Source organism: Charadrius vociferus, unplaced genomic scaffold (assembly GCF_000708025.1).
Source record: "Charadrius vociferus isolate BGI_N301 unplaced genomic scaffold, ASM70802v2 scaffold56, whole genome shotgun sequence".
Lineage (NCBI taxonomy): Eukaryota > Metazoa > Chordata > Aves > Charadriiformes > Charadriidae > Charadrius > Charadrius vociferus.
The window spans coordinates 129,368-141,095 of record NW_009649057.1 but is presented as its reverse complement, the minus strand read 5'-3'; the positions used below and the strand labels follow the sequence as shown (position 1 = coordinate 141,095).

General features: G+C 60.1%; 1 protein-coding gene across 1 annotated transcript in view; it reads left to right on the top strand.

The window, feature by feature from the left end:
• HMCN2 (hemicentin 2) overlaps positions 1 to 11,728 on the top strand; it is a 42,897-nt gene that overhangs the window by 10,442 nt on the left and 20,727 nt on the right. The window contains 22 exon segments of the mRNA XM_009888054.1: positions 36 to 177; positions 778 to 905; positions 1,158 to 1,271; positions 1,339 to 1,575; positions 2,285 to 2,479; positions 2,856 to 2,951; positions 3,372 to 3,499; positions 3,787 to 3,931; positions 4,072 to 4,184; positions 4,449 to 4,605; positions 4,815 to 4,977; positions 6,564 to 6,691; positions 6,831 to 6,939; positions 7,310 to 7,479; positions 8,058 to 8,153; positions 8,272 to 8,448; positions 8,770 to 8,924; positions 9,284 to 9,407; positions 9,601 to 9,776; positions 10,043 to 10,130; positions 11,335 to 11,454; positions 11,623 to 11,727. Of these exon segments, the coding sequence (XP_009886356.1) occupies positions 36 to 177; positions 778 to 905; positions 1,158 to 1,271; positions 1,339 to 1,575; positions 2,285 to 2,479; positions 2,856 to 2,951; positions 3,372 to 3,499; positions 3,787 to 3,931; positions 4,072 to 4,184; positions 4,449 to 4,605; positions 4,815 to 4,977; positions 6,564 to 6,691; positions 6,831 to 6,939; positions 7,310 to 7,479; positions 8,058 to 8,153; positions 8,272 to 8,448; positions 8,770 to 8,924; positions 9,284 to 9,407; positions 9,601 to 9,776; positions 10,043 to 10,130; positions 11,335 to 11,454; positions 11,623 to 11,727 (3,066 nt within the window).

Sequence of the window (11,728 nt, the reverse complement as noted above, 5' to 3'; positions counted from 1 at the left end):
GGGGGGGCTGAGCCGCCTTCTCCAACGCTGTGCAGAGGCCCCGTGGGTGAGGGTGGACGCCAGCCCCCGGCGTTTCAGCAGAGACCAGGAGCTGCGGCTGAACTGCACGGCCGGGGGCCACCCCCAGCCCCACACCAGCTGGAAGCGCTGGGGTTGGGCGCTGGAGCAGGATGAGAGGTAACCCCTGGGGACCGGGGTGACTTCGTCCTCCCTGTCCCGCTGGGGATGGTGGTCCCCTCGCAGGGATGCACGGGCTGAGGGAGAGGGGCGTGGGGTTGCCCGTAGCTCTGGAAAGAGGAAAGCATCGCAATATCCCCGACCTGTGCGCCTGGGATGGTTGGGAAGCTGCTAGCTTTAATTCCTTATATTTATTTTTAAGCCATCCTGCCTTATCCAGGTCACCGGCCCCGCTGAGGAGGACTCGAGGTGCTTTGTACGCCCAGCGTGTGCTCAAGCCTCAGATACTCCTTGTGCTTCCCCTTAATTCCTTCTGCTTTTTGGCTTCCGCCTCCCTGCCCGTGTCAGGCTGGGAGTGAACTTTGGGGAAGGTCTTTTTCCTTTGGAGATGAAAAAGCCCAATTCACAACGCTTTTTCCCTGGTTCAGAGCAATGTCCTTCCCTGCAGCAGCTGATGGAGCTGCCTTTAAGTGCTACCAAATGCGCAGCACTTACCGCGCGTGCAGCACGGCTTTAAGCCCGCTCGCTTATTTTAGCACATTTTCCATCAGCCTGTTTTTACAGGACTCGTTTCTCCCCCTCTCTCCCTATTTGCCACAGGGTTTTCACGGATGCTCAGGGCACCCTGCACATCAGGGCTGCTGTCCCGGAGGACGCGGGGAATTACAGCTGCTACGCCAGCAGTGCGCTGGGCTGGGATGAGCGAACCATCACCCTGGAGTTCACCGGTACCCGCTCCCCGCTGGCCGGCAGCGTCCCGGGAAGGACCCAGGCTCAGAGCTACTGCAGGAGGGATTTATTACCCCTCTTTGCTGTCCCTTGGCTGCTGGCTGGGACCTTGTGGCGTGCGAGCTATGGGATGGGGCTGTCTGCGATGGAGGGTGTTGGGGAGGAAAGTCCCAGGGTGTCCCTCGGGGTGGATGGCGCCGCACCCCGCGCTGCAGGGAGTCACCGAAGCCGTCTCTCTCCCCGTGATGCAGAGCCTCCTGCCATCCTGGCGGTGACGCCCAGCCTGAAGGCACTGGTGGGAGAAGACGTGACCCTGGAGTGCTGGGTTTCGGGGGTGCCCCCACCCCACATCGCATGGTACAAAGGTGAGACAGGGACGGACCTGGGGAGCGAACCCTCTCTGTGCACCGGGGGCCTTTCGCTGCCCTGCAGGGACGTCACACATGGGGTCCTCGGAACTGATGGTGGGAGGGACCCCCGGAGCCGCTTGGGGTGCTGACGTGGGGGATCTGGGCGCAGGCGAGCAGGCGGTGGCGACCTTCCCACCCGGCACCCAGCGTGCCCTCCTGCGGCTGCAGGCGGTGCGGGAGGAGGATGCGGGGCGGTACGTCTGTGAAGCTCTCGGTGAGGACGGCGTCGCCTTCGATGCCACCGTGCTGGACGTGGGGTGTAAGTCTCTGCCTCTCTTTTGGGTGCCACCGAGCACTTGAGCCTGTCTCAACCGCTCTCCCTCCTGGCTCAGCTCCTAATTGCTGCTCCCCACTGCTCCCCTTGCCCCCAGCTCCCGGGTTTCCCAGCACGGGGGTGTCAGCGCTCAGTACAAACAGGCTGAAGCCTGGTGGGATTTCCAAGGGTCGGGAGGAGGGAAGAGGCTCAAGAAGTGGCAGAAGACCGGTGTAGATGCTATTGCATGAGACACAAGGGCTTGGGGCAAGACTGGGGGTGTGAAGTGCAGTTAATGGGATTAAGTGGAGGTGGGGGCTGGCTTCTGTGTGTCCGGAAATCCAGGTACCCCAACCGATGCTCAGGGCTTCCCACCAGAGGCAGAAGGGATGGAAGAGCTTGGGGAGGAGGAGGAGAGGAGGTTCTGAGTCGGGGGCGGTAAGGCTTGAAGCAGTTAAAAGTGGAAAAGTGCAAGAGGTTTTGCTGAACCAGGGGGGCGCTGAGCGTAACTGGAAGGGATGGAAACTGCAATAGCTATAACAGCTATGGAAAAACACCATACGCTTTAAGTCAATCTCTTAACTTTTCAGGGTTGCCTGGCTTGTGGGTTTTGCAGCCCCTTCTCTCCCCCGGGCTTGGCTGTGCACAGAGCCTGCTATGGGGATGCTGAGGTGTTGGACCTGCCCCAGCCCCTCTCCACCGCTCTCTCCTCCAGCTGCCCCTCACTTTCCCGAGCCCCTGGGGGACGTGGCGGTCGAGGTCGGGGACAGCGTGAGCCTGCTGTGCCGCGTTGAGGGCTCTCCCCCGCCGCGGATCGCCTGGTCCCGGCGGGACGGGAAGCCCGTGAAGAGCTGGCACGAACCGCCCGGTGTTTCCAGCCAGCTGGAGGCTGCCGAGCTCCTCATCGACAGTAAGAGAGCTGAGTGTGCAAGCGTGTGTTGGCACGGCAGAGAGCGCACACGGGCATCCCACCCGGCTACATGCTTACAGTGCCACCCTCGGGTGCTCTCCCCCTGCCCGCTTGCAGGCTGGTGCCCGGGCAGCCGGTTTCACCCCCGTGCCCACTCTTTTTGCCGTAGTAAAGTATTGACATAGTGGCTTTATTTGCACCTTTCACTTGTGCAAGCTTAGGTGGGCTGTAACAGCCTGCAAGTCTCCAGCGCTGCAAGATGTCCCCCCCATTGGAGGCGGTGTTGGGGCAGGGAAGGGTGGTGTCACCTCATCCTGAAGCTTGCTCGGGGCTCTCCAGCCCCACCGAGCTCAGGCTTCTCCCCGCCGTGCTCCAGGCGCCTCGCTGGATGACCAAGCTGTCTACATCTGCGAAGCCCAGAATGAGTATGGGAAAATCCAAGCGGAGGTCAAGCTCATGGTCACCGGACACGGTTTGCTTTTACATCCTTTTGTTGTTATATCAATCCTGGCTGCTGCCAGCACCGGCTGTGCCGGCAGTGAGCGAGCAGTGGCCACGTCGGCTCCCGAGCCGCGGCTGCCAGCACCGGCTGTGCCGGCAGTGAGCGAGCAGTGGCCACGTCGGCTCCTGAGCCGGCTCGGTGAACGCTCAGCAGACCCCACCCCAGCGCAGGGTTTGGATAATGCCTTTCCACCTCTTTGGCTTAATGCACCAACACTGACCCAAACTGTAGACGAATATCCCCAAATTCTTGGGTGAACTGAATGTCGGAGCTGGCTTGTGCCGAGCCAATATCCAGACCTTGCAAGAAAGGCAACCCAGATCTGTTCTCCTGAGCATTCCTCACCAGTTTATCTCCAGTTAATATTGTTTCCCCTCCTCCTCTCTCAAGCAGCCCCAGAAATAGCTCTTGCATCCCCTGTGGTCCGTGCGCTCCCAGGCCAGCCCGTGTCGCTGCCCTGCGTGATCCTGACGGGGAGGCCGTTCCCAGCACGCCGCTGGCTGAAGGACGGGCAGCTGGTGAGGCGTCCGCAACCTGCTGGGATGGTGGGTGGGTAGGCAGGTGATAGCAAAACCCTGTGGTGGAGACTTTGCTGTAGGATGGGTGCCCCAACCTCCCGGGGCCAAAGCTGCTGGTGGAAGATGCCGGGGAGCATTCGGGTTGGGAGCGTAACATGGGTTCATCACCACATCAAGATATTCGTACTGCTCAAGGATCAGTTTCTACATGTGCCCCAAAGGTACAGTGGTACGGTGATGTTTGACACCCCCATCTGTCCTGCTTTCTGCTCTCTGCCTGTGCCCAGGTAGCCCCAAGCAGCCGCTACTCCATCCGGGCTGACGGGAGCCTGCACGTGGACCAGGCGTCGCAGGAGGATGCGGGGAGGTACACCTGTGAGGTGACCAATGGCCTTGGCTCACACAGGCAGGACGTGTCCCTGGTCATCCACGGTGAGCGGCAGGGTGCGGGGCGTCCCCGCTCTGCAGCGCATGGGGTGGTGCCCTCTGCACTTCTTAAGCAGCAAAGCACCGCTCTCTTTGGTGGACGTGGCCCTGGCCGTGCGGGATGAGGTGCTTCTCTTCCTTTCCAGTTCCTCCCAGCATTGAGCTTGGCCCTGTCCTCGTCACCACCACCGAGGGAGCGGCTGTCACCCTGCGGTGCAATGCCACCGGCGTGCCCACCCCTACTGTCACCTGGGCAAAGGTAGGTGACAGGGACAGGGTGGGTTGCCATCCCCCTGCCAGCCAGGCTGTGGGTCACCCTCAGGTGTGGGGTAATATTTGGAGGGGGGCGAAGCTTGTCAGTGTGGCTGTGGCTGTCCGGGGAGGTGACGCCGAGTGTCCTGGGAAGCTGGGACTGGGAGGCAGCCTGCTGTGATGGGTCCAGGGCCCTCATCTCGCCCTTGGGATGCTCAGCTCGTGGGAGAGTCTCTGCTGTCTTCCTTCCTCCCTTCTGTCTCCTCTACAGGGCACTGAGCCCATCTCACCGAGCCCACGCTACTACCTCGACCCCGATGGGACCTTCCTGATCCCTTCGTCCTCCCGTGAGGATGCTGGAACCTACTTCTGCACAGCTACCAACGCGGCAGGCTTCTCCAGCCGGGAGATGCAGCTTTCCGTTAGCAGTGAGTGCCCGGGACTGGCCCTGGCACCACCTCCCAGTAAAGCAGCTCCAGAGGGTGACTGGCTGGGAGAGTATGACCTTGGGACTCTCCTAGATTCCCTGGGCCACCTAGCCAGGGTCCAGACGGGTTTGTGGGATGGGAAGAACAGCAATGAGTGCTGTGGGGCACCTGAGATGTTCCTGCCCCAGCCACACTCCCTCTCCACCCAGCAAAGCCCAGGATCAGCATGAACGGATCGCAAACGTCGGAGCCCATAACCATCCTGGCTGTGCTCGGGCAGGAGACCACCCTACCCTGTGAGGTTCAAGGCTATCCCCCTCCCTTGGTGGTGTGGACCCAGGAGTCCCAGCCGCTGCCTCTCGCCACTGCAAGGTAAGAAGAGTTGTGGGTGCTGGAGCCATGATCTCTTGAGGTTGTGTGTCTCCCCAGAGGTATGTTGGGTCCATGACGGGACTTGGCTGCTCGGTAGGGAGATGCGAAGGGCATCCCTGGCACCAAGCGGCTGATGCTTAATGCTCTGGCAGGAGCTGAGGCAGCCAAGTGGTACAGCATTAGCTCTGCTCCTCAGGGAGAGCATAGCAAGAACCATCAGGCTTTTGTTCCATCACACAAACATCTGCTGGGATGGAGCAGCTGCTCCTGACCCTTTGTGAGCTTGCCCGGGATGCAGGGCTGGGGTTGGGAAGAGAAGGCAGCTCCAGCGCAGCTCCTCGGCCCCACTCGCCCCTCCGCCTTCATGTACATTCCTGGCTTGTGCTGTCATGGTGCCGGAGAGGCCAAGGACATGCCTGGGGATGGCGGCTCCCCGTGGGAGGTGTTGGAACCAGGGCTTGATGCTGCTCGGCACTCAGGTGGCTGCAGGGCATGGAGGAGGAGGAGTTCTGAGGTCTGGAGGAGGAGGGGAGGACAGGCAGCTGGGGAGGCTGGGGGTGCTGCAGCCTCCACTGACCCTCACAGCCCGTGTGTCGGGGGGACTTCATGGGCTTTAAGCATTGAAATGCTGCTGGTGGCTTTGTCTGCATTGGAACATGGGTTTAAAGGCCACTTCCCCTCCAGTGGGTGACTTCTGGAAGGCCAAATTCACTTGTTGATGGTGTGGAGGCTGATGGCAGCCATTGGACAGTCATTTAATGCTATTTGATAGGAGAAGATAACCTGGGGAGTGGTTGGATATATGTTTGAGTGTCTCGGTCTTCCCCCTTAGAAGCAGGACACGTTTTCTCAGCACCACACTGGAAGTGGGCCCTAAAATCATGGACCCCGATCTTGGGGTTAATCACTTCTTTCCCTGCACCTGAGGATCGCTGTGGCCCGGGGAAGCGGGAAGACTTTTGGTTTTGCTCTTCTTGAGGGGATCGTGTTGCCTTGTCGTTCTTGTCTGGTTTCCCATGGCTGCTTCTGGTTGACCTGCGCTGCTCCCCACATCTCACGTGCTTGTCCTCACGTGCCCGGGTGATTTATGGGGGAGCACCCGAGGAGAAATCTGCAGCCGTGGGCTGAGATGATGTTATGTCTGTGGAGCACAGACAGCGCTGGGAGCGAGAGCATGGCCAGCTCCAGCTGCAGGGGCTGTTCTCCATGGGGAGCCCTGTCCCCCTTCGTCCTCCTCGGGTGGGTGGCTCATGTTCCCTCATGCTGAGCTCGTGCAGGAGCTGAGCAAAGGGGATTTGCACCCATGGACAGCTCTGCCATCCTCGTTGCATGTGGGGTGGCCCTGGGGACTTTCTCTTGGCTGTCTCAAGACGATGGTGTGCTCTCACCCATTAGCTCCTGCCCAGGGGTAGGTGAGGGATGACATGGCTTTTCACAGAATCGCAGAATGGTCAGGGTTGGAAGGGACCTCTGGAGACCATCTAGTCCAACCACCCTGCCAGAGCAGGTACACCTAGAGCAGGTTGCACAGGATGGCATCCAGGTGGATTTTGAATGTCTCCAGGGTCTGTTCCCTCTTCCCCAAGCTACAGTGTCCTTCCTTCGGGGTCTCTCCGGCTGGCCAAGCCCCAGGTGATGGATACTGGCCTCTACACCTGCACGGCCACAAATGCCGCAGGGAACGCCTCGATCAGCTACAGCCTGCACGTCCAAGGTTCTCATCTGTGGTTTAAAATGTTCCTCCTGAGGGCTGTGGGTCTTAATGTACCACCAGGGTCCAAGCCTTGGCTGCTCCCACATCCCTGTGCCAGGGTCCGAGGGTGGTCCCAGCCTGAGGTCCCCTTTCCCCTCAGCTCCCCCCCAGCTGCTGATCGGCGATGGGGAAAGCCACCTGACAGCTGTCGCCAATGACTCCTTGAGGATTCACTGTCGTGCCACGGGCATCCCCACACCACGGATCCAGTGAGTACTGCAGAGTGGTGGGTCCTGACCTCATGGTCCCCTGAGCTCCCTTAGAGGCTGCGTGACTCCCTGGGGGTGCTCTGCAGCCCAACGTGCAGAGCTGTGGCAGAGATGCAGGTTGGAAGCTCTGGATGGGTGATGGGGACCTCCAGCTTGGGGTGTCTCGTAGGATGGGAGGCATCTATTCCTGCTCCTTGCCCCTGGAACCCTGCTCTGCCCAACAATCTGGGCACTGCCAGGCCCTTTCCAGGTGACAAGGGGACAGTCCTTGCTGCCAGCACCTCACTGTTTGCTCCTTTGGTGGGCAGAAATGGGGGGTGGGGGGTGGTAGGACAGACCAAGGACTTGCCGCTTGTCCCCCTACTCGCAGGTGGCTGAAGGATGGGCGTCCACTGGGCGAGTGGGACGGTGCGGCGGTGTCTGAGGACGGTGGGACTCTTCTGGTTGACTGTGTGGGGCTTGGTCACGAAGGGCTCTACATCTGCCAGGGCAGCAACCGGGCAGGGGTGGCCCAGGCAGAGGTGCAGGTTTTGGTGCAAGGTGAGCACAACATCTGGGACAAGACCCACTGTTCATCCCAAGTGTCAGGGAGAACATGGCTGGTCAAAGGGTTGGGTGTTCTTGGCCCTGCTTTTTGGGAGGTGAAGGGTCACTGTCTTGATCCGTTGGGATCTTGCCCATTGCCAATGAGGCTGAGAGCTGATTGCCACTGACATTGTGGTAAACCATAGCATACATTTTTGAGTGCTTCCTGGTGGAGGGTCTACCCCCAGCCCCGTTTCCCCTCTGGCCAGAGCACCCCTTGGTCAGCATCGTAGGATGTGCCACTGAAGGTCCTGGCTAAGAAACCAGGCAGAGAGCGGAGATCCTACCCGGGAAGGATGAATATCTTATTGGGGCCGGGAAAAAATCTGTTAAGCTGACTTGGGGAGCAGCAGTGGCACCATGTGGTGATGTGGTCCCCTCCCAGAGCAGGGAGCAAGCCCTGGCGCCCAGCTGCTATTCTCCCAGGACTCGAGAGCCCCTGGTGAGCCTGGCCATGCCCCACAACACCGCACTGGGTGGCCACAGCTGGCTCGGGCTGTGCAGAGCTGATGACTGTCCATACTGGGTTGCAGTGCCCCCGAACATCGAACCCAGCACGGTGGACCTGGCCATCCTGGAGAACAGCACAGCGTCCCTGCAGTGCCTGGCCTCGGGTTTGCCCGCTCCTGGTGAGCCGGTCCTCTCCCTTGGCTCTCACTCACGTGTCCCTGGGGCTTTCCCCGGGTCCCCTTGGTGAGAGGAGCAGCAGCATCGCTCCTCACAGCTCAGCTCCCTGCTTCCCTCCAGACATCGCCTGGTACAAGGGGCATGAGAAGCTCTCAGCTGGACTGGGCCGGACCCTGTCCAGGGATGGGAAGCACCTGGAGATCCAGCGAGCCCAGCTCTCTGACGCTGGCAGCTACCGCTGCGTGGCCTCCAACGTGGCTGGTGTCACCGAGCTCTGGTACAGCCTGCAGGTGACTGGTGAGTCCGCAGTGAGCAGGGGAAGGACTATGGCTGCCTGAGGGCTAGGTGCTTCCCCCTGGCACCTCTCCTATGTGCACGGGACTAATGGGGCTGTCCCAGCCCTTGGGACACATCCCTGGAAGATGGCTTTAGCGGACTCCCTGTCCTCTGCCCCATTTGCAATTCCAGCCATGCAATCCACTGTGTTCATCCCAAATAGCGTCCTAGAAAACCATGGCCCCATGGATGGGTCTTGCCTGGTGCACACCAGGGTGTCTCCTATCCACCCTGTCCCTTTTGCGCCCTGCTGCTCCTGGTGACGTTTCTTTGCCCTCCCAGTGCCCCCGCGGATCACAGCTGGCCCCAGCCCCCTCACAGTCGTGGTGAACGAGCCGGTGATGCTGGAGTGCGATGCCACAGGAACCCCAGCTCCGGTGCTGCTGTGGCTGAAGGACGGCGATCCGGTGCCCAGCGTGGTGGCGGGTGGCCCAGAGGTGAGACAGTTCCTGAGGGATGGGGGACTCACTGGGGATGTCCCTCCAGGATGATGCTCCTTTTCCTTATTCTGGCTTTTAAAAAAAAACAATTGCTGGAGCCGAGCAGGGGCAATACTGCCCAGACCTGCCCCATGTCTGGTCCGTGGGAGCATGGACCTGCTCAGCTCTGTGCTGGCCTTTTCTGACACAAGGGGCATGGATGGGCAGAGGGTTCCCGGGATGTGATGAGGACTGGCTCAAGGCAGGCTTATGCCCACCCGTCCTTGTTCCTGCGTGCTGGCTTACAGCCCAGCTGCCTGCCAGTTTCCCTGGTTTCATGCTCATCTGGGCTCTTCCTGCTTCTTGGGGAAGCACAGATCCTCTCGGGTGGGCACGTGCTCTCCCTGCCTGCCGCTGGCCTCCAGGACTCGGGGACATACACGTGTGTAGCCAGCAGTTCCGTGGGGGAGGACAGACGTGAGGCTGCCCTCGAGGTGCGGTGTAAGTACCCCCATACATCCCCAGCCCCTTCCCACCAGCGTGGTGGTGGGGTTGGAGGTGATGCTCGGGACTATGGGGCTGCTCCGCTGTCCTCTCGCAAGTGTGCGGGGCTGTGGGGGACCAGCCCTGGGGAGGGAAGGGTACCAAAAAGAGTGGCTCAGGGAAGGTGGTGTCCTATCGAACTGTTTTCCAGTGCCCCTCACTGCCATGGGCGAGGAGGAGAACGTCTCTGTCATCATCAACCAGCCGGTGACCCTGGAGTGCACAGCCCCTGGGGTCCCCGCTCGAGGGTCCCGCTGGCTGAAGGACGGGAACTTGCTCACACCAAAGCCAGGCATGGAGCTGTCTGTGGAGGGGACTCTGCTCCAGGTGACATTTTGGGGTATTGCAGAGGATCGGAGGAGAAACGGGGCTGTGAAGACCCTCATCTCCCCCTGCCCACCCATGGGAGGGAGTGGGTGCAGAGGGAGGGGTGTCCCTCCCCGCTGCCCACAGCTCAGCGCCATTCCCAGCTCCCACCTCTCATCCTCACCCTGTCCCCATGGCTTCTGCCGGCACAAGATCTGCCCACGAAGGGGCTGCGTGGCTCCAGCTCTTGCTGCAGAGCATCTTAGTGCCTCTGCTTGCTCCGGCAGATCAGGCAAGCTGCCGCACAGGATGCGGGCCGGTACACGTGCCAGGGGCCGGGCCACCAGGAGAGACACTACAACCTTGATGTGTGGGGTAAGGGCCACTGTGGCTGAAATAGCCCACCAGGGGCAAAAATATGTATATATAGTGTGTGCGAATATATATACACACACACACACATATATACTGTATTATATACCATTTGTTTATATGGATGGTATGTACCTGGGGTAGCTGACTGGCTTGGAAAACACTAAGCCCAAACTATTAAATCTCTGCAAGACGATGGAGCTGGAGGTGGTAGGGAATCCGCACCAGAATACGTGTCAGAGGGGGGAAAAAGCCAATGTTTGCACGAGTCTTGTGGGTAGATTTCAGTGACCGTGCAGAAGAGGTGTCTTCCCAAAGCTTGGGCAGGAGAGTAAAGGGATTTCCTTGCCATTGTCAGGGCTTCTCTGTCCTTTCCTTGCACTTAGTCAGCACGGCGGTTGCTGCAGGTGTCGTCCCCCATCGCTCCCCCTGCCCGTGTCGGGAGGATGCCAGCAGTGATTCCTGGGCTGCTGCCAGGACGGGCACCGGCCGCTTTCTCTTCCTCGATTCAAGCATCCTTGCAGCCTCCCGGCCCGTTCAGCACGTCCGCAGCGCCGGGGGCCGAGCCAGGGTCTGGCTTTTCTCAGGAATGCTCTGGGCCAGTTGGTGGAAGTCCTGCAGGCGGGTAGCCAGGGAGTGGAGAAAATCCAGTTCTCCTGGTCCAGGCTTGTTCCTGCGATCCCTTCCCAGGGAAACGTTCGCACGTCCGGCGTGCTGGCTGGGGCGGATTGTTTGGGTTCTCCTGTTTTTGTTTTTCAAGGGTTTCTGGGTGTTGGGTTTTTTCTTCTACCAATTGATATCCCTCATGGGAAGGAGTTACTGTTTTCCAGCCAGCTGTATTTGTGAGCAACTGAGAACAGCATCCGATAATGGAAAGAGTTAGGTAACCTTCCCAGTGAGCAGTGCTACCTAATAAGGCTGTGTCTGGCCAACCTGGGCTTGGCCTGACTGCGCGGCTGGCGCGGGATGCTCGGTCATCCTCTGCTGTAGGCCACGTGCAGTTAAAAGCATCACTTAATAGCTGGAGAGTCAACGTTATTATTTCCACATGGAGCCAGTGCAGGGGAGGCTTCCCGGTTCTTTGTGTGAAGCCCAGTGGAGCTGCAGGTGGTGTGTCGCCAGCAGGATGGAGCTCCGGCGGGGAGCTGCTCCTCTCCTCTTGTCTGGTGCCATCAGCGAGCTGCTCCTCTCCTCTCGTCCCCTGCAGTGCCCCCGTCCTTCTCCTCGGCAGAGCCTGCTGCCGTGTCCGTGGTGGAGGGACAGTCCATCAGGCTGGCCTGCGAGTGCCAGGGGATCCCTGTCCCCACCCTGGGCTGGCGGAAGGACGGTAGGGTCCTGCTCCTCAGCCTCATCCCTCCCCACACATGTGTTGACCCACCAGACAGATGTTGGTCTCCTCAGAACGAGGAGTGCTTTATGCTGGGCAGTATCCAGGTTCTGTGTGGGACCTGGTCCTGATGGGAGTCTGAAAGGCTGTTGTCTCATTCCTCGGCAGGTGAACCCCTCTCTGCCCAACCTGGGAGCCCAAAGCTGGTGTCTGCGGGAGGGAGGATGCTCTACATTGAGAAGGTACTGCTGGTGGACAAGGGGACCTACACCTG